The sequence below is a fragment of the Silurus meridionalis genome, chromosome 19 (assembly GCF_014805685.1).
Source record: "Silurus meridionalis isolate SWU-2019-XX chromosome 19, ASM1480568v1, whole genome shotgun sequence".
Lineage (NCBI taxonomy): Eukaryota > Metazoa > Chordata > Actinopteri > Siluriformes > Siluridae > Silurus > Silurus meridionalis.
The window spans coordinates 118,645-141,144 of record NC_060902.1 but is presented as its reverse complement, the minus strand read 5'-3'; the positions used below and the strand labels follow the sequence as shown (position 1 = coordinate 141,144).

General features: G+C 40.8%; 1 protein-coding gene across 6 annotated transcripts in view; it reads left to right on the top strand.

The window, feature by feature from the left end:
• Positions 1-22,500, top strand: part of itga7 (integrin, alpha 7) — a 51,321-nt gene that overhangs the window by 9,046 nt on the left and 19,775 nt on the right. For 3 of the 6 annotated variants that reach the window (XM_046875091.1, XM_046875090.1, XM_046875095.1), the window contains exons 3-9: positions 1,089-1,216; positions 1,504-1,583; positions 1,898-2,153; positions 6,901-7,032; positions 7,316-7,420; positions 10,396-10,603; positions 10,847-11,040. In XM_046875091.1, coding sequence (XP_046731047.1) covers positions 1,089-1,216; positions 1,504-1,583; positions 1,898-2,153; positions 6,901-7,032; positions 7,316-7,420; positions 10,396-10,603; positions 10,847-11,040 — 1,103 coding nt within the window. The remainder of the gene's footprint in view (positions 1-1,088; positions 1,217-1,503; positions 1,584-1,897; positions 2,154-6,900; positions 7,033-7,315; positions 7,421-10,395; positions 10,604-10,846; positions 11,041-22,500) is intronic. The other 3 variants (XM_046875093.1, XM_046875092.1, XM_046875094.1) reach the window with 3 other exon arrangements.

Below are 22,500 nucleotides of genomic sequence, written 5' to 3'. Positions count from 1 at the left end.
GCCTCTTCTCTCACACGTCTCTTTTCTCACACGTCTCTCTTTTCTCACACGTCTCTCTTCTCTCACTTGTCTAGCACGTCTCTCTTCTGTAACACATCATTCTTCTGTAACACGCTCTCTTCTCTCACACTCTCATCTCTTACACGTCTCTCTTCTCTCACATCTCTCATCTCTCACACGTCTCTTATCTTACACGTCTCTCATCTCTCACATGTCTCTCTTCACTAACACGTCTCTCTTCTGTGACAGGTCTCGCACGCCTCTATGCCTCTCTTCTCTCACACGTCTTTCTTCTCTCGCATGTCCTTCTTCTCGCACGCCTATCTTCTCCTACGTGTCTCTCTTTAATCTCATGTCTCAACTCTTTCACCTTACACATCTCTCTCACTCACATCTCTCTGTCACCTCACACGTCTCTCACATGTTTTCTCTTATCTCACACAACTTCTTCTCTCACACATCTCTCTCAGAGGTCTTCTCTTCTTTTACATGTCACAGGAGGGTCTGACTAGCACTTTTATGACCCTGGTTTGAGTAAAGACTTTTGAACATGTCTGTGTTATTAAATTAAGTATTTTTACTACTACAATGTTTCTCTTCCTCTGTAGCCAACATTGTGTAGTGTTTTTTGTGTGTTTTTTATTGTGTATTGCAATTGTGAGGTGTGTTTGTTGTGTGTAGTATATTGTGTTTTGTTATTATGTGGTGTGTTTGTTTGGTGGTGTCGATCGTGTAGTGTTTGTGTAGAGTTTATTGTGCGGTGTGTTTATTGTGTAGTGTTTATTGTGTATCACAGCTGAAAGTGTGACTCGGACATGAGCTGTGTGTATTTTTAAAATAGCGCTCCTCAGCACTGAACGCCCAAATAAGGATGCAGCGGTGACTCTTTACATATATAAATAACCATTAAGTACGGCAAGACCTGAAAGTTTTCTCCATAAGATAATACACAAACACACACACAAACATACACACAAACACATACACACACGCTTTTGACTTGCTAATTTTTCATCACTTTGTTCATCTAAATGTGTGTATGTATATGTGTGTGTGTGTGTGTGTGTGTGTGTGTGATGCTTCTGTAGGATCCTGGTGGGGGCGCCACAAGCTCGAGGTCTTGGTCACCTGCGTCACATACACACAGGTGCACTGTATCGTTGTCCAATCACAGCTGAGGAGTTTGACTGCGAGCGAGTCGACATCGATGGAGATGGTCAGAATTACAACAGAACTACACAAACAAACAACTATACACTTACAACACAGCTACACACTTACCACTAAATATAAACACACCACCACACATGACTAAATACACTTGCAAAACAACACACACACACACACACTTACACACAACACAACCACACACATTACAACATAAAACACACAATTATAACAGAACTACACATACTAATACATAGAACACATTTAAACATGAGATCTCCACGTTTAAAACTGGAATTTAAATAATTTCTGTGTGTGTGTGTGTGTGTGTGTCAGTGAGTGTGGACAGAGAGAGTAAGGAGAACCAGTGGCTGGGGGTGACGGTGAAGAGTCAGGGCATCGGGGGGAAAGTGCTGGTAAACATTTCCTGTATTATTTATAGAAATGGTTTGTGTTTGTATCGAATCAGTATATGTGTATTGTGTTTCCGTGTAGTGTGTAATGTGAGTGTGTTCTTCATGGAGATGATTGTGCTGATGTTCATGTGAAGAAAGTGACACATTAATGTGTAATATGTATTGTGAGTGTGTATTGTGAGTATGCAATTTGGGTTTTTCATGGAAATCTTTATCTGACTGAAGATGATCTGAAGCGCACGTGACCCAGATGACACGTGAGTGTGTGTGTGTGGTGATGTACACTCTGATTGTAGTTTTTGGTTTGTACTCAGACGTGCGCTCACCTATATGAACTGCGGCAGCGTGTGAATCAGCCATCTGAAACTCGCGATCCGATTGGCAGATGCTACGTGCTAAGTGAAGACCTGAGTGAGAGAGACGACCTAGACGGAGGAGAGTGGAAATTCTGTGAAGGTCGTCCTCAAGGTCATGAGCAGTTTGGTTTCTGTCAGCAAGGACTGGCGGCCAGCTTCACACCCGACAACAACTACATCCTGTTTGGAGCTCCAGGGACCTACAACTGGAAAGGTGTGTATTCGGCTTGAGTCACACATCTACACAAACTACAACAACACAACTTACACATCACATTATAACACTACACCACATCGTATACAATATCATAACAGTACAACAACACAGGATCATACACATCATATCATAACACAACAACTACATCCTGTTTGAGTCACACATCTGCACACACACACACAGACACACACACACACACACACACACACACACACACACACACAGAAATAGACACAAACCTACTCACACAGCCACACACTCACTCACTCACTCACTCACTCACTCACTCACTCACTCACTCACTCACACACTCACTCACTCACTCACTCACACACTCACTCACTCACACACTCACTCACTCACTCACTCACACACTCACTCACACACTCACTCACTCACTCACCACCACTCACTCACTCACTCTTGCTTAATTCAATTCAATTAAATTCATGTTTATTTGTATTTTTCTTTTAACAATGAACACTGTCTCAAACACTGATTGGAAGGTTGTTCCATAACTGTGGGGTTTATAAGAGAAAGATCTACCCCCTGATGTAGTCTTCATTATTTGAGGTACCAACAAATAGCCTGTACCTTTTTATCATACTGGAGCATGGAGGATCATACTGGTACAGAAGTTCACTCAGATACTGCGGCGTAAGAGCGTTAAGTGCTTTATACGTCAGTAGTAGTATTTTATAATCACTGTGAGATGTAATTGGGAGCAGTGTAGATGATTAAAACAGGGCTGATGTGATCATATTTTCTAGATCTAGTGAGGACTCTTGTTGCTGCATTCTGAACTAACTGAGGCTTATTTCTGCATGTACTCCTCACCGTTTACATCAACAAACTGATAGCGAGCAGTCAGATAAGACCTGAGCCAGGAGAGAGCTGTTCCCTTTATTCCAACAACGTTCTCCAGTCCAGCAAACAGGAGATGATGATCAGTGGTGTGAAAAGCTGCACTGAGTTCGAGCAAAACAAGTAAAGAGACAAAACCCTGATCAGAGGCCAATAACAGTCATTTACCACCTTAACTAGCGCCGTCTCTGTGCTATGATGAGGCCGAAATCCTGACTGATACATTTCATAAATGTTGTTCCTCAGTAGATGTGAGCAGAACTGCTGTGCTACAACCTTTTCTAGAATCTTGGAGATAAAGGGGAGGTTTGATATTGGACTGTAGTTGGACAGCTGACAGGGTGAAGGTCAGGTTTCTTAATTAGGGGGTTGATACTGCAGTTTGAAGGATTTAGGTACAAAACCAGTGCTAATAGAAGAGTTTATTATTTTAAAACAGGTTTAATTCCCTCTGGAATGATCTGTTTGAGGAAACTTGTAGGGAGGGATTGAGAATGCAGGTTGATGATTTTGATGAGGAAATAAATGAAATGAAGTCGTTCTCTTGAATAGGAGTAAAACTTTGTAATTGATGGTCTGTTATGATGAAACTGCTGTCTACAGGGTTACTTATAAAATAGTTTGGATTTATTTTAATCGTCTGGATTTCTTGCCTGATGTTTTTTTAACTTTATTATTAAAAAAGTTCATGAAATCATTACTACTAATTGATGGTGTGCATGTGAGTGCAGTGCTTTTATTTCCTGTTCATTTTGCCACTGTGCTGATGTGATGTGAGAGATCTAATATTCAACAATCCTATCTTTAGATCAGAGGTGCTGCTGCGCTTTCAGTCCTATTTTATTTAATGTTAATCAGGTTACTTAAAAATAGTTTCTGAAAATTTCTACATTTTGGTTTCGCTTGGGGGCAGACACAGTCTCAATTTGGTTTATCCTGAGTGACGACTCTGTGTAGCTAGCAGACGGTCGGTTTAGCCTGTCTGTCTGCTCCCTGGGCTTGGTTCTGGACAGTCACTTGTTAACTATACTGTTCTGATGACCTATACTACAAGAAATGAGAGCAGCACCTTCCCGAGTGGGATGGATACCGTCCCGCCCTAACAGGCTGAACAGCCTTGCACTCAAATTTGCTTTAATTATCTATGTAGCCCACATTGTTTTTGGAGCACCACTTGGGCATCTAGCAGTTCAGCGACCCTAACCTGCTGTAAGGTACATCGACATGCTGCATTTAGATGGTTACAGAGCATATTACTGTATCAGACATTGTCTTCGCTAATTTACACACCTCTATAATATTACTCTTAGTAACATCTGACTGTCGAAGGCGTATATCATTAGCTCCTACAGTGAGGAAAATAAGTATTTGAACACCCTGCTATTTTGCAAGTTCTCCCACTTAGAAATCATGGAGGGGTCTGAAATTGTCATCGTAGGTGCATGTCCACTGTGAGAGACATAATCTAAAAAAACAAAATCCAGAAATCACAATGTATGATTTTTTAACTATTTATTTGTATGATACAGCTGCAAATAAGTATTTCAACACCTGTCTATCAGCTAGAATTCTGACCCTCAAAGACCTGTTAGTCTGCCTTTAAAATGTCCACCTCCACTACATTTATTATCCTAAATTAGATGCACCTGTTTCAGGTCGTTAGCTGCATAAATACACCTGTCCACCCCATACAATCAGTAAGAATCCAACTACTAACATGGTCAAGACCAAAGAGCTGTCCAAAGACACTAGAGCCAAAATTGTACACCTCCACAAGGCTGGAAAGGGCTAAGGGAAAATTGCCAAGCAGCTTGGTGAAAAAAGGTCCACTGTTGGAGCAATCATTAGAAAATGGAAGAAGCCAAACACGACTGTCAATTTCCCTCGGACTGGGGCTCCATGCAAGATCTCACCTCGTGGGGTCTCAATAAGCCTAAGGAAGGTGAGAAATCAGCACAGAACTACACAGGAGGAGCTGGTCAATGACCTGAAAAGAGCTGGGACCACCATTTCCAAGGTTACTGTTGGTAATACACTAAGACGCCATGGTTTGAAATCATGCATGGCACGGAAGGTTCCCCTGCTTAAACCAGCACATGTCCAGGCACGTCTTAAGTTTGCCAATGACCATTTGGATGATCTAGAGGAGTCATGGGAGAAAGGCATGTGGTCAGATGAGACCAAAATAGAACTTTAGGGTCATAATTCCACTAAACGTGTTTGGAGGAAGAAGAATGATGAGTACCATCCCAAGAACACCATCCCTACCGTGAAGCATGGGGGTGGTAGCATCATGCTTTGGGGGTGTTTTTCTGCACATGGGACAGGGCGACTGCACTGCATTAAGGAGAGGATGACCGGGGCCATGTATTGCGAGATTTTGGGGAACAACCTCCTTCCCTCAGTTAGAGCATTAAAGATGGGTCGAGGCTGGGCCTTCCAACATGACAATGACCCGAAGCACACAGCCAGGATAACCAAGGAGTGGCTCTGTAAGAAGCATATCAAGGTTCTGGTGTGGCCTAGCCAGTCTCCAGACCTAAACCCAATAGAGAATCTTTGGAGGGAGCTCAAACTCCGTGTTTCTCAGCGACAGGCCAGAAACCTGACTGATCTAGAGAAGATCTGTGTGGAGGTGGGCCAAAATCCCTCCTGCAGTGTGTGCAAACCTGGTGAAAACTACAGGAAACGTTTGACCTCTGTAATTGCAAACAAAGGCTACTGTACCAAATATTAACACTGACTTTTTCAGGTGTTCAGATACTTATTTGCAGCTGTATCATACAAATAAATAGTTAAAAAATCATACATTGTGTTTTCTGGATTTTTTTTTTTTAAGATTATGTCTCTCACAGTGGACATGCACCTACGATGACAATTTCAGACCCCTCCATGATTTCTAAGTGGGAGAACTTGCAAAATAGCAGGGTGTTCAAATACTTATTTTCCTCACTGTATGTAAAAAACTATCTTAGAGAACTTGTGCTTTCCTAAAAACCTAAGCTGACCTGCTATGTCTGGCACCCTGGCTCCCAGTATACACCTGACCTGTGCTGCTGGTGCCCCTAAAGGCCTTGCTAATCTCACATGCCTCAGAGTCTCCTATAAACAGAGTTCTTTCAGGTTTCTCAGCGGGTGCTTCACTGAGGAGAGCAACCTGTTGGACACGTGAAACAGAGAAGAATTGTGCTCCCGTGGGCGAGCCTTAGCGTTAGCTTTGGCATTGAGAGTATGCCGTTGAGTCATCACCCACTCGCCCCGCTGCAGGGCTCTAATGCCGGAGTCAGGGAACTCGACCTAGGGCATCCAGAATTTCCCCTGCAGAACCTGGACGGCTCTCCCACTCACTACTTCTGAAAATTATCACTAGTGACGGAGAAAGACTGACTAAACATGTCACACTTCACACACTGAATGAGCTGCACGTTTGCCATTGGCAGAGAAATTACGACCATACCTCTAGAGAAAATAGTGAATACAGGAATTCAAAACAATATTTTGAGATTTTTAAGCGATGAGAGAGAAAAAAATTAAAAAATTTTAACGCAGACACAAACACAAAATTTCCGGCAAACAAATCAATAACAGGAAGCTTACACACTTACACACACACACACACACACACACACACACACACACACACACACACACAGTCTTACCCACTATAACAGTCACTCTCACACACACAGAAATACACACACACACACACACACACACACACACACACACACACACACACACACACACACTGTCACCACCAGTCACTTATGTCCAATAATCATTGTGTCTATTTCTGAGTGTTTGTGTGTTTCGCTGTGTGTGTGTCAGTATGAGTTTGTGTGTGTATGTGTGTGTGTGCTTACCGGTATGTGTGTTCCAGGTGAGATGCGTGTACAGCTGCTAAACCAGACACTGTTGGATTTGGGTTACTATGACGACGGGCCGTATGAGGTGGCGGATGAGAAACAGTTGAATGCAGCGTTAATTCCTCTCCCGTATCACAGCTACCTGGGTACGAGTTACCTGGGTTACCGGAGGCCCACACACTGTGTAGAGGAACTGCATGACCCCTCCCACTGTCTTACAGGCACCCCACCCACCTACCCTGGGGTGCCCTGCCCACCTACCCTGCTGAGCCCTGCCCACTCATAACGGACCCCTTCGATCCACGCCCTCTACATCAGCAGCCGATCAAGTTCAAGTTACACCATTCCATCTTACACCTGCATGTTTTCTTTCTTTTTCTCTTTTCTTTCGCCCCATTCCTTTACCCCTGCCCCCCTCCCCATGTTTAGGGCTGTTGTTCATGGCGAGTGCAATTGAGGACGCGTTGGTGTATAAAACCCTGGAACCGTCCAAACGACCCACAGCACATGATGTAGCGCAAAATAGCTACTTAGGTTTGTGTGACAAAGTTTAGTGTTTGTCTGTAATAGATGTGTGTCTGTAATAGATGTGTGTCTGTCATTAGTGTAGGTTTGTGTTCTTCTGTGTGTAGACTTAGTGCAGGTTGGTGTGTGTGGCAGTAGTGTAGGTGTGTGTGTGTGTGTGTCATTAGTGTATGTTTGTGTGTGTGTGTGTGTGTGTGTGTGTGTGTGTGTGTGTGTAGGTTTGTGTGTAGGTGGGTGGCATTAGTGTAGGTTTTTGTGCATGTGGTATTAGTGTAGGTTTGTGTGTGGGTGTGGGTGTGTATAGTATTAGTGTATGGTTGTGTGTGTGTGTGTGTGTGTGTGTGTGTGTGTGTGTGTGTGTGTGTGTGTAGCATTAGTGTAGGTTTTTGTGCGTGTGGTATTAGTGTAGGTTTATTGTGTGTGTGTGGCATTAGTGTAGGTTTATTGTGTGTATGTGTGTGTATATAAGTGTAGTTAGCATTAGTGTAGGTTTTGTGTGTGTGTGTGTGTGTGTGTGTGTGTGTGTGTGTGTGTGTATTAGTGTAGGTTGGTGTGTGTGTGATATTAGTGTGGGTTGATGTGTGTGTATCATTAGTGTAGGTTGGTGTGTGTGTTTGTGTGTGGTATAAGTGTAGGTTTGTGTGTGTGTGTGTGTATGTGTGTGTGTGTGTGTGTGTGTAGCATTAGTGTAGGTTTTTCTGTGTGTGTGTGTGTGTAGCATTAGTGTAGGTTTTTGTGCATGTGGTATTAGTGTAGGTTTGTGTGTGTGTGTGTGTTTGGTATTAGTGCAGGTTGGTGTGTGTGTGTGTGTGTGTGTGTGTGTGTGTGTGTGTGTGTAGCATTAGTGTAGGTTTTTGTGCGTGTGGTATTAGTGTAGGTTTGTGTGTGTGTGTGGCATTAGTGTAGGTTTATTGTGTGTATGTGTGTGTATATAAGTGTAGTTAGCATTAGTGTAGGTTTGTGTGTGTGTGTGTGTGTGTGTGTGTGTGTGTGTGTGTGTGTATTAGTGTAGGTTGGTGTGTGTGTGATATTAGTGTGGGTTGATGTGTGTATCATTAGTGTAGGTTGGTGTGTGTGTTTGTGTGTGGTATAAGTGTAGGTTTGTGTGTGGTATTAGTGTGTGTGTGTGTTGTGTGTGTGTGTGTGTGTAGCATTAGTGTAGGTTTTTCTGTGTGTGTGTGTGTGTAGCATTAGTGTAGGTTTTTGTGCATGTGGTATTAGTGTAGGTTTGTGTGTGTGTGTGTGTTTGGTATTAGTGCAGGTTGGTGTGTGTGTGTGTGTGTGTGTGTGTGTGTGTGTGTGTGTGTGTGTGTAGCATTAGTGTAGGTTTTTGTGCGTGTGGTATTAGTGTAGGTTTGTGTGGGTGTGGGTGTGTGGGTGTGTATAATATTAGTGTAGGTGTGTGTGTGTGTGTGTGTGTGTGTGTGTGTGTGTGTGTGTGTGTATGTGTGTGTAGCATTAGTGTAGGTTTTTTTTGTGCGTGTGGTATTAGTGTAGGTTTGTGTGTGTGTGTGTGTGTGTGTGTGTGTGTGTGTGTGTGTGTGGCATTAGTGTAGGTTTATTGTGTGTATGTGTGTGTAGCATAAGTGTAGGTGGCATTAGTGTAGGTTTGTGTGTGTGTGGTATTAGTGTAGGTTGGTGTGTGTATGATATTAGTGTGGGTTGATGTGTGTGTATCATTAGTGTAGGTTGGTGTGTGTGTGTGTAGCATTAGTGTAGGTTTTCTGTGTGTGTGTGTGTGTGTGTGTGTGTGTGTGTGTGTGTGTAGCATTAGTGTAGGTTTTTGTGCATGTGGTATTAGTGTAGGTTTGTGTGTGTGTGTATGGTATTAGTGTAGGTTGGTGTGTGTGTGTGTGTAGCATTAGTGTAGGTTTTTGTGCGTGTGGTATTAGTGTAGGTTTCTGTGTGTGGGGGTGGTATTAGTGTAGGTTTGTGTGTGTATGTGTGGTATTAGTGTAGGTGTGTGTGGGTGTGTGTATGGTATTAGTGTAGGTTGGTGCGTGTGTGGGTGTGTGTAGCATTAGTGTAGGTTTTTGTGTGTATGGTATTAGTGTAGGTTTGTGTGTGTGTGTGGTATTAGTGTAGGTTGGTGTGTGTGTGTGTGTGTGTGTGTAGCATTAGTGTAGGTTTTTTTGTGTGTATGGTATTAGTGTAGGTTTTTGTGTGCGCGCATGTGTGTTCTGAAGGTTTGGCGGTTGTGGTTCTCCTCACAGTGGTGTGCAAGCGCTAACCTTAGTGTAAACAGATGTAACCCTTTGCTATATTGCTAACATTTATGTGCTTACAACCTCAGTCTGTAGCTGGTTAGCATGCTAGCTAGGTGGTTTGTATATACTTACTAAACAGCTAGCGCTGTGCTAGCATACCATGGTGATATGTATTGTGTGTGTAGCAGGGGTGTGATGGTAATTCATAGAGTTAGCATTGTGTTAGAGTACAGTAAACATAGCATAAGCATAACATTAGAATGTTCTTGGGATTATTGTTGCATGTTAAGTTGAAAATGGCTCAACACCAGCCACGGTCGCTCAGTTAGCGCACTGCTTCCTGTTCCTAGTCCTGTTTATTATTGAATTTTTCATGCACACACGCACAGGTCTGGATGTCAGAGACACTACGGTAACAGTATTTTTGTTCCCTCAGTTATCATTCCAATTACAAAATCATCAATTACAAGATCATGCTGTTAGCATGTTGTTAGCAAGTGTTTAGCATTAGTGTGGCATTAACATAAGTATTAACATTAACATAACATTAAGTAAGCATAAGACTCGCATTATTGGACATGGTAAGCACAATGCTAGTGGGGTTCAGAGTGTGTTTAGCATGAGTACTGTTTGAACATGAACTGTGTAGTTCTCTCTGTAAGGGCACGCCTGTTGGGTCGCATGATCATAATGCATGTACAACCCTGAGTAAGGTGAACATGAGGCAACTGGTGATGGTGTGAGACTCCTCTGATTGCGATGCTAATCCATGTTCAGGTTTCTCGGTGGACTCGGCTAAAGGAGTGATGCAACACTCGGAGCTAACGTTCATAGCTGGAGCACCTCGTGCTAATCACACTGGTGCAGTGATGATGCTGAAGAAGGACAGTGCTCACCGTCTCATCCCCGAGTTCATCCTGTGGGGAGAGGAGCTAGCGTCTTCGTTCGGTTACTCCGTCTCTACCACAGACCTTAACATGGATGGGTAAGGCACAAACACCATCAGAGGGGTGGGGGGGATCAGAGGGGTGGAGGGTGCATCATAGGTGTGACAGGACCCAGTTGCTCCACCCCTCTGTTATCACAGATTGTATTTCATTTGTTGAAATGATAATGATCAACAGAAAATTAACACACAAATTAACACATCTCTCTCTCTCTCTCTCTCTCTCTCTCTCTCTCTCACTCACACACACACACACACACACACACACACACACTGGTGCAGGTGGACAGATTTAATTGTTGGCGCCCCAAACTTCTTTGACCGTAAGGCAGAGATTGGGGGGGCGGTTTATGTGTTCCTGAACCCCACGGGACACTGGGACGAGGCGCGACCCATCCGCCTCAACGGAACCTACGACTCCATGTTTGGCATGACGGTGTGCGCCACGGGAGACCTAGACCTGGATGGATACTCAGGTACAGCATCATCATCATCATTATCATTATACGCACATATAGACACACACAAACACACAGTCATATATACACATACACATACATATTCACACACATATACTCACACACACACAAACACACTCATATACAGTATATTGGCACCCCTGTTTAAGATGTGGTCGTGGACTTCTAAAAATTCTCCTTTTTTTTTAAACAACATAGAACCCAAATGCAAAAAAAGAGAAAAATCCAACCTTTCATTTAAGTACATAACTTTGGTGGTAAAAAAAATCATACATTTAAAAAAAAAAAAGAAAATCATGTGTCCCACAATTATTGGCACCCCTAACAATTCCTCTGAAAAATTTAATTTTTTATTTTTTTTTATATATTTTTCTATAGTTGCTAAGGTTGGTCAGGGTATCTAGGGACTTTTAATTAGTAATTCATGATTTCCTGTTTCCCTGGGGTATAAATATGATGTGACACAGAGGCCTAATTCTCTTACCCATTTGTGAACATGGCAAAGACAAGAGAACACACCATTCAAGTAAGGCAGATGTGTGTCGACCTTCATAAGTCAGGCAATGGCTACAAGAAAATAGCCACTCGCCTTAACTTGCCGGTATCTACAGTCAGAGGAATCATTAAGAAGTTTAAAACAACTGGAACAGTGACAAACAAGGCTGGAAGAGGTCCCAAGTTTATCTTGCCACAACGCACAGTGAGGAGGATGGTAAGAGAAGTAAAAAAATTTCCCAAGCTCACCGTCACAGAATTGCATCAAAGAGTGGCATCTTGGGGTCACAGAGTCTCCAAAACAACCATCAGACGCTCTCTACATGCCAACAAGCTGTTTGGGAGGCATGCAAGGAAAAAGCCTTTTCTCACTAACACTCACAAACGTAAACGCCTGGAGTTTGCTAAGCGGTACTGGGACTTCAACTGGGATCGTGTGCTTTGGTCAGATGAGACTAAGATTGAGCTTTTTGGCAACAAACACTCTAAGTGGGTCTGGCGTAAAACAAAAGATGAGTATGCCGAAAAGCACCTCATGCCCACCGTGAAGTATGGTGGAGGATCTGTGATGCTGTGGGCCTGTTTCTCTTCCAAAGGCCCTGGGAACCTTGTTAGGGTGCATGGCATTATGAACGCTTTGAAGTACCAGGATATTTTAAATAAAAACCTGATGGCCTCTGCCAGAAAGCTGAAGATGGGTCGTCATTGGGTCTTTCAGCAGGATAATGATCCAAAACATGTGGCAAAATCTACACAAAAGTGGTTCAGCAGTCACAAACTCAAGGTCCTCCCATGGCCATCTCAGTCCCCAGACCTCAACCCAATCGAAAACCTGTGGGGCGAGCTAAAGAGAAGAGTGCATAAGAGGACCCAGGACACTGGATGATCTAGAAAGATTGTGCAAAAAGAATGGTCAAAATCCTCTCTGTGTTCTCCAATCTTGTGAAATGTTATAGGAGGAGATTAAGTGCTGTCTTGTTGGCAAAAGGAGGTTGTACAAAGTATTAACATCAGGGGTGCCAATAATTGTGGCACACATGATTTCAAGTTTTTTTCTTCTTCTAAATGTGTGATTTTTTTACCACCAAAGTAATGTACTTAAATAAAAGGTTGGATTTTTCTCTTTTTTTGCATTTGGGTTCTATGTTGTTTTAAAAAAAAAGGAGAATTTTTAGAAGTCCACGACCACATCTTAAACAGGGGTGCCAATAATTGTGGAGGGCACTGTATTCACATACACACATATACACATACACACATACACACACACTCATATATATACACACACACAAACACACAGTCATATATACCCATACACACATATACTGTACATACCTATTCACTAGGAATATATATATATATATATATATATATATATATATATATATATATATATATATAAACACACACAAACACACATACATATTCACACACATATCAAGTCAAGTTTATTTCTATTGCACTTTTCACAACACACATTGTTTCAAAGCAGCTTTACAGAATATAACAGTGAAGGTGAATGGTGTGTGTTTATCCCTGATGAGCACCATGGAGACTGTGGTGAAGGAAAAACTCCCTCAGATGTTATGAGGAAGAAACTTTGAGAGGAACCAGACTCAAAAGCAGAACCTCATCCTCATTTGGGTGACATCAAGAGTGTGATTATTAGGGTGGCTGAGAAGAAGTGCAAAACACAATAACAAATCCAAAAACACAATGACAATTCAGACAAACCGGAAAAGGTAGGTATAGTTTGTGAATGGAAACTTACCGATCATTGGACAAGACACTTGTCATTCAAGATATACAGGAAGTACAACAGTCTTTTTAAATGTTTAAATGTTTATTTTTTCATTTATGTTTTTATTAAGCAATTAGCCATATACAAACAACATGGCAATAACAAGTACACTTTACATTACAATACACAAAACAGGTGCATGAAAATACAAATATATACAGATATATTTAGGGGGAAAAGAGAAAAAAAATAGATAAATAAATAACATTTATAATAATAATAATAATAGCAATAATAATATAATTAAATTAAATTTACAAAAGGATAAAAATAAACAGGGCTATGGTTTATTCTGTAAATCATATTTTTCTATAAAGGACGAAAGATTCATTGCATTTTTCTTTTTTATCACTTTTAGGGCTTTTGTAAAAGAAATAAACTCATTATAAAATGCAAAAAATGTTGGTTTTACTTTCAAGTATTTCGACTTATGTACATAAAATTTTCCTATCAGAAATATATTAATAACAAGAAAGTGGTCTTTGTTATTGTTCATTACAAGCCCAAAGATAATGTCCTTTACAGTGAAAGTTCTTAGATGGGGAACCTTTGGTTAAAGCCAGTTATGGATATCAGACCATAAAGTGTCTGAAATAACAGTCTGCAGCAGGAGAAAGTTGGAGCGTATGTGTAAAAGTGTACAAACTAAAATCTTTGTCATGTTATACTGCAGCATCTCCAACATCACTGCATATGAATGTCCTTCCTCAAAGTAGCTTTGAATTAATTCCATTTTCTCCTTGCTTATGTTTACTTCTGTTATTTTCTTATATTTAAAGGTGCATTAATCGAAATAAAAATAGTTTAAAGTAAACTGAGAACTTTACACATGTACAAGAAACAAAGTTATAAGATTTTATACTTTCTGTATATCTTGAGTGACAGGTGTCTCGTCCAATGATCAGTAAGTGTTCTTTTTACAAACTATACCTACCTTTTCCACTTTGTCTCAATTGTCGTTGTGTTTTCGAGTTTTTTGTTTTCGGATTTGTTAGTGTTTTCTCATTTATTAATATGTTTTCTGATTTGTTAGTGTTTTGCATTTCTCGGCCACCGTAGATTATAGTCTTAAAACACTACAGAACACTGGAGAGTGAGAACTAACATGAGCACTGGAGTGTGTGATTATGAGTGATGTTCTTTCTACAGTCTTATACAGTCAGTTGACGTTGTGGAACCAGGAGCTACTGAGCAACTCATAAAATAGCTCAACATTCACAATCTTAATGAGGTGGGACGTTACTAAAACTGGAGCAACCTCTGGAAGCCTCGGGATGGGGAGAGAAAGAGAAGCAGTGGAGAGGAATTAGCGTAGCTGCTGTTCATGATATTAACAGCACAAGTTGATAATGTGATGTGATCAGATGTTCTGGAGCACAAGGTTATGATGTGAGATGTGTTATGTGTAGAACTCACTAAAAACATACGTCTTTAATCTGCACTTAAACTGGGAGAGTGTGTCTGAGCCCCGAACACTGTCAGGAAGACTATTCCAGAGTTTAGGAGCTAAATGTGAGAATGTTCTACCGCCTTTAGTGGACTTTGCTATTCTAGGAACTACTAGAAATCTGGAGTTTTGAGCAGAGGTGGCAAAAATATACACATCATTTACTTAAGTAGAAGTACAGATTCAACAAGGTACTGGAAACATTCCTCAGAGATTTTGGTCCATATTGACATGATAGCATCACGCAGTTGCTGCAGATTTGTTGGCTGCACATCCATGATGTGAATCTCCCATTCCACCACATCCCAAAGGTGATGCGCTTTATGACATGGTGCGTTATCCTGCTGAAGGTAGTCATCAGAAGATGGGTACACTGTGGTAATAAAGGGATAGACATGGTCAGCAACAATACTCAGGTAGGCTGTGGCGTGGACACGATGCTCAATTGGTACTAATGGGCCCAAAGTGTGCCAAGAAAATATCCCCCACACAATTACACCACCACCACCAGCCTGAACCGTTGATACAAGGCAGGATGGATCCATGCTTTCATGTTCTTGACGCCTAATTTTGACCCTACCATCCGAATGTCGCAGCAGAAATCGAGACTCATCAGACCAGGCAACGTTTTTCCAATCTTCTATTGTCCAATTTTGGTGAGCCTGTGCGAATTGTAGCCTCAGTTTCCTGTTCTTAGCTGTCAGGAGTGGCACCAGGTGTGGTCTACTGCTGCTGTAGCCCATCCGCCTCAAGGTTCGACGTGTTGTATTCAGAGATGCTCTTCTGCATACCTCGGTTGTAACGAGTGGTTATTTGAGTTACTGTTGCTTTTCTATCAGCTCAAACCAGTCTGGCCATTCTCCTCTGACCTCTGGCATCAACAAGGCATTTGCGCCCACAGAACTGCCTCACTGGATATTTTCTCTTTTGCGGACCATTCTCTGTAAACCCTAGAGATGGTTGTGCGTTAAAATCCCAGTAGATCAGCAGTTTCTGAAATACTCAGACCAGCCCGTCTGGCACCAACAACCATGCCACCTTCAAAGTCACTTAAATCACCTTTCTTCCACATTCTAGATGCTTGGTTTGAACTGCAGCAGATCGTCTTGACCATGTCTACATGCCTAAATGCATTGAGTTGCTGTGTGTGGCCGGTAAATGTGTGTGTGTGTGTGTGTGTGTGTGTGTGTGTGTGTGTGTGTGTGTGTGTGTGTATATATATATATTATACTATATTTCTAAAATAATTGGGACACCTGGTCATAAGCACGGTATGTAATTTTTATTTTTTTTTTAGAATTCAACTTTTTTTTATTGTTCAACAGTCCAAACTTCAAAGTACATCAACACGGCATTCAATAATCATCTTTGTTATTACACATTCAGCCACTAGTCTCTATCAGTGGAATACAATTATGATAAAAGCACGTGTGTGTGTGTGTGTGTGTGTGTGTGTGTGTGTGTGTGTGTGTGTGTGTGTATAATGTTGAATATATGGAAATGGAGACAGAAATATAGAAAACTTTGCCGACTTTCCACCACTGCAGCTCTATGGACTGCTCAGAATAAAAGTTTTCCGTGGGAGGCACATGTACGATGCCATCACAGCGGAGATAGAGAGCAAATTCACAGCTCATTGGCTCTTTGTGGGAAGATAAACTGCCACGGTCACCGATAATAGCGCGAACTTTGTAAAAGCGTTTAGAATGTTTCAAGCTGATGATGAAGCAGAGAATGATGTAGACGAGGACGAGGTCATATTTACGGAATTGCACGAAGTTTTATGAGATGACAGCGAAAGGTATGTTCTCCCTCCACATCACTGGTGTGCAGCCCACACGTCTTTTGCCCTAATATAACTTATTTCTTAATGGCAATTATCTATATTACACCTGTTACACCTGTAAGCCGTGAAAGAGATACAAGTAACGCAAAAGTAATATAACATAATTAGTTACTTTTTGGGGGAGTAACTCAATATTGTAACGCATTACTTTTAAAAGTAACGTTGCCCAACACTGTTTAAACCATTTTTATATGTTGCCAGAAATGATCCCATGTTTTCTTCATTTCTCCCTCACTATGCAGTCTCCCCAACATGCTCTCGTACGAAGCAATTTCAATCATCCCATCAATCCAATCTTTCAAGTCTGGGGTTTTGGGGCATTTCCAATTGTGTAAAATCATCCTGGCAGCTGTAATACAACTAATCTTAATTAGAGTAAACACATTCTTTGTTATGTTGGGTACCACTGATTTATCTCTCAGAAGGCATAGTCGTGGTTCCACAGGTATGTTGGATCCCATCCACGCTTGCATTACAACCAGAATTTTACACCAAAGTGGGTGAACTAAGGAACATTCCCAAATCATATGCAAATAAGTACCCTTTTCTTCCTTACATTTCCAGCACAGATTATTTCCAGCTATACCCGTTTTGTAAAGCCTAGATGGTGTATAATAATATTTATGTACTACTTTGTAATTATTGAATTACCCCCTATGTTCTTACCCACATTAGATATGATGTACAGCCAATCGTTTTCATGGATATCAATCCTCAAGTCCTTTTGCCAAATAGTCCTCAGGTTCTCACGGGTATCTGAATTTACATTAAGCATTGATTTGTAACACATAGAAGCAGTCTGAACTACATGTGGCAACTGAAGATAGGTATAAACAGGGTTATCACTCGTATTAGATTTGCTCTTGACACAGTGTCTAATCTGCAGATATTTCCAAAAATGTCCTTGACCCCTAATATTATATTTTTCCACCAATTCAGAGTATGACAAAAAACTTCATTTTCATACAGATCACCAATTACAGTTACCCCTTTAAGATGCCACTGTTCCCAAAACACACTGGCTTTACCTATGCATATTTCAGGATTCCTCCATAATGACGCATATGACTGTCTATAATGTGATGTCTTGCACAGTTTATGAATTTTGCTCCAAACATGTTTCGAGTGCGTTGTCACTGAATTTGAGTCCCATTAAGCTCCAGAGCATTGTGGAAGAACATTAATGGGATGAAATGGTGAGGCCAGTTTCTGTTCTATCTTGATCCAGTCCAACTCAGAATCTGTCTGCCAGCTTAGCCATTTCAAAAGAAATAGTATACAATCTCACATCAGGTATCAGGTGTGTTTTATCTTTGACAGCAGTGCCTCATAATTCAACATCATTATATCCTCCAAGTTCTGTGTTAGTTTAACCCCAAGGTATGTCATACCTTTTGGAATCCATTTAAAACTGAATTGGGTCACTGTATGGGAGTGACATGTTCTAGATATTGGCATAGCCTCAGATTGTCACTCTTGAATGTAATTGTATAACACTCATTAATGGAGGTAGAGATTCAAGAGGATCACGAGATAACAACAAAATATCATCCGCATATAACAATAACTTGTGCTCTATCCCCTCCCCCACCCCCCCTTACTCCCATAATGTTTGGGTCTGCCCTGATCATAATGGCCAGAGGCTCCAAAACCATTGTGAATAATAACGGGGACATTGGGCATCCCTGACGAGTACCTCTTGAAATTGTAAAAAATTAGGAAGTCACACCATTTGTCATCACTGCTGCTCTAAGATTCTTATATAATAAACTAACCCAGGACATATATATATATATATATATATATATATATATATATATATATATATATATATATATATATATATATGAACAAACCCAAAATTCGACGGAGTTGCGGCCAAAAAGCCCCATTCCACCATGTCGAAAGCTTTTTTCGCATCCAAGGATATAGCCGCGATTGGGGTGTTTTCTGAAGTAATTAGCCTTCTCACATTATCGGCTGATTACCTTCCCTTAATGAAGCTCACTTGGTCCTTATAGATTATACTTGGAAGAACCTTCTCTAACCATGACACTAAAATTCTCGCCAACACCTTACAGTCCACATTGATAAGACTTACTGGCCTAAAATTAGCCGGATCAGTTAAATTCAATTCAATTTATTTTTATTTGTATTGCGCTTTTAACAATGAACATCGTCTCAAAGCAGCTTTACACGGAAAATGTGAATAAAAGTGAAGATGTTCTTAATAAGTAAGTTTGTCCCTGATGAACAAGCGACTGTGGCAAGGAAAAACTCCCCAAGATGGCATAAGGAAGAAACCTTGAGAGGAACCAGACTCAAGAGGGAACCTCATCCTCATCTGGGTTGCACCGAATGTCCATTTATAGCAGATATACAATGTTGCGGGGTACAGTGATGATGATCAGAAGTGAAAAGTAGTCCTGAGTCTATGTAGCAGACTGTTGACATTAACTACAGCCCAATCCATCCTCAAAGGGCCCGTTCTTACTCCGGAATTTAATGGAACCACCCAAGGCATTGATGAGAAACCGCCCCCAGCTGCACATAGTGGCCTCCAGTCGAAGAGAACACTATCCAGAGGCAGGCCTGGACGAAGTGGGAAGGCTTGACTAAATAAATACGTTTTCAACCTCAACTTGAATACCAAATGTCTGGGTCTCGAACACTGACTGGAAGGTTGTTCCATAACTGTGGGGTTTATAAGAGAAAGATCTGCCCCCTGCTGTAGTTTTCATTATTTGAGGTAGCAAAAAAATACCCTGCACCTTTTGATCTAAGTAGGCGTGGAGGATCATACTGGTACAGAAGTTCAATCAGATACTGCGGCGTGAGAGCGTTAAGTGCTTTATACGTCAGTAGTAGTATTTTATATCAGTGTGAGATGTAATTGGGAGCAGTGTAGATGATTAAAACAGGGCTGATGTGCTCATATTTTCTAGATCTAGTGAGGACTCTTGCTGCTGCATTCTAAACTAACTGAAGCTTATTTCTGCACTTACTCCAACACCCAGACAGTAAAGCGTTACAGTAGTCTAATCTAGATGTTACAAAAGCATCTCCTAGTTTTTCTGCATCCTGTAACGACATCATATTTCTCATTTGAGCAATATTTCTAAGGTGAAAGAAGGAGATCCTGGTGATATTATTCACGTGAGACTCAAAGGAAAGACTCGGGTCAATAATCACACCAAGGTGTTTGACTGCTGTACACACTGAGACAGAAACACCATCCAGAGATGCTACAGAATCAGAAAGTTTACTTCTAGCTGCATGTGGTCCTAGTAAAAGTACTTCCATCTTATCTGAGTTGAGCAGAAGAAAGTTATCAAGCATCCACTGTCTAATGTCCTTTACACACTTCTCAACATTGTTAAGCTGATCTCTCTCATCTGGCTTTGCTGAAATATACAGCTGTGTATCATCACCATAGCCGTGGAAGCAAATACCATGTTTATGTATAATTTCACCCAGAGGCAGCAGATATAAAGAGAAAAGCAGTGGGCCTAAGACAGATCCTTGCGGAACACCAAACTTTACCTCAGAGAGTGTGAACTCAATATTTACATCAACAAACTGATAGCGATCAGTCAAATAAGACCTGAGCCAGGAGAGAGCTGTTCCCTTTATTCCAACAATGTTCTCAAGTCCAGCAAGCAGGAGATGATGATCAATGGTGTGAAAAGCTGCACTGAGGTTGAGCAAAACAAGTAAAGAGACAAAACCCTGATCAGAGGTCAATAACAGTCATTTACCACCTTAACTAGCGCCGTCTCTGTGCTATGATGAGGCCAAAATCCTGACTGATACATTTCATAAATGTTATTCCTCAGTAGATGTGAGCAGAACTGCTGTGCTACAACCTTTTCTAGAATCTTGGAGATAAAGAGGAGGTTTGATATTGGTCTGTAGATGGACAGCTGACAGGGTGAAGGTTTCTTAATTAGGGGGTTGATAACTGCAGTTTGAAGGATTTAGGTACAAAACCAGTGCTAATGGTAGAGATTATTATTTTAAAACAGGTTTAATTCCCTCTGGAATGATCTGTTTGAGGAAACTTGTAGGCGAGGGATCGAGAATGCAGGTTGATGATTTTGATGAGGAAATTAATAAAATTAAGTCATTCTCTTGAATAGGAGTAAAACTTTATAATTAATTGTCTGCTATAGTGAAACTGCTGTCTACAGGGTTATTTATAAAATAGTTTGGATTTATTTTAATCTTCTGGATTTCTTGCCTGATGTTTTCAACTTTATTATTTAAAAGTTGATGAAATCATTACTACCTATTGATGGTGTGCATGTGAGTGCAGTGCTTTTATTTCCTGTTTATTTTGCTGCAGTACAAAATAAGAATCTAGGATTCTGCTTGTTATTTTCTATGAGGGTGGAGAAATATGCTGATCAGCAGCACTAAGAGATTTTCTAGAACTCAGGAGATTTTCCTTCCAATGTATTTGAAATACTGTTCATTTTGTTTGACACTATTTACGTTCTAATTTCCGAGTGGTCTGTTTTAAGGTGTGTGTATGATCATTATACCTCTGTGCTGATTTTTTCTCCCTGATCATTTTGGCCTTAAGGGGAGCGCCATCATCTAGAGTGTAAAGGAACGTTGATTCTGGGTATTCAGTGGCCCAGTGGAGCTCTGCGGAGTCAGACGGAGATCTATTTAATATTGTCATTTCTGGAAGATTATTGATAAATCCCTATCTTTCTTAGGTATCAGTGTTATCAATGCTTCCATTAAAGTATCAGGCAATTCTCCAGTCTCAAACGCCTCTATATAGAATTATTTTAGAATTGGAGCCACTATATCAACATACTTCCTATAATTTTTGCTGGAAACCTGTCCACCCCTGGCGACTTACCAGATTTCATAGAGGTGCAAACTGTTTCAGTTCAGTTTATAAAACTTATGAAAGACCTCATTTATTTCTTTCATCAATGATACCATAGTATCTCCTTTCTTAATTGCCGGAATAACGTTAGCAGCATTTTGTTGTTTTAATTGTATGGACAGGAGTTGCCTGCTTTTTCACTGCCCTTCATAAAACCTGGTCCGCAGCCTAAATAGTGCATATTCAGCTTTTCTATTATATATATCGTGTAATTTTTTTGTATATTTACACATATCCTGATATAAATCACTAGAGTAGTGTCTAGCCAGCTTCTTCTCCAATGTACAAATTGTTGCTTCCAAGTCCTTGACCAAGTCTCTTCCCTCCTTCTTCTTTCTAGCTGCCTGCGCAATCAGTTTTTCTCTAATGTACGCCTTTGAGGCCTCCCATACGAATGCCAACCTTTCAGTACTTCCTACATTCGATTCAAAAAAGGAGGTCAGATCATCTCCTCGTCTTGTAATAATGTAGTATTCAATCGCCATCTTCCCCTTCTACCCGCTTCTGTATTTAGAACTATATCCAATTGCCTTATTGGGGGCATATACATTGCATAATATCACTTTTACTCCATTAATGAGGGGTTTCTATACATATAATCCTCCCCACATCGTCTTTAATTTCTGTTAACATTACAAAATTCAGGCTCTTATTTATTAGTATCATTAACCCATTTTGTTTTCTCGTAAATGATGAATAAAAGACATGCCCCACCCAGTCTCGCTTGAATTTGAGCGCTTCGTTATCTGTTACATGACTTTCTTGCACAAAAGCAACATCTACCAGTTTATGTTTGAGATACGACAGGACCTTTTTTTCTTTTAATTGAAATTCTACACATGTTAATATTCCATGTTATAAACCTGATGTGACTACCAATGCACGATATAAATTAATCGCACGTTATCATGCCCGTAATGAGATATGTTGGATGACTGCCCCCTGTTGGGGAATAGTATACTAAA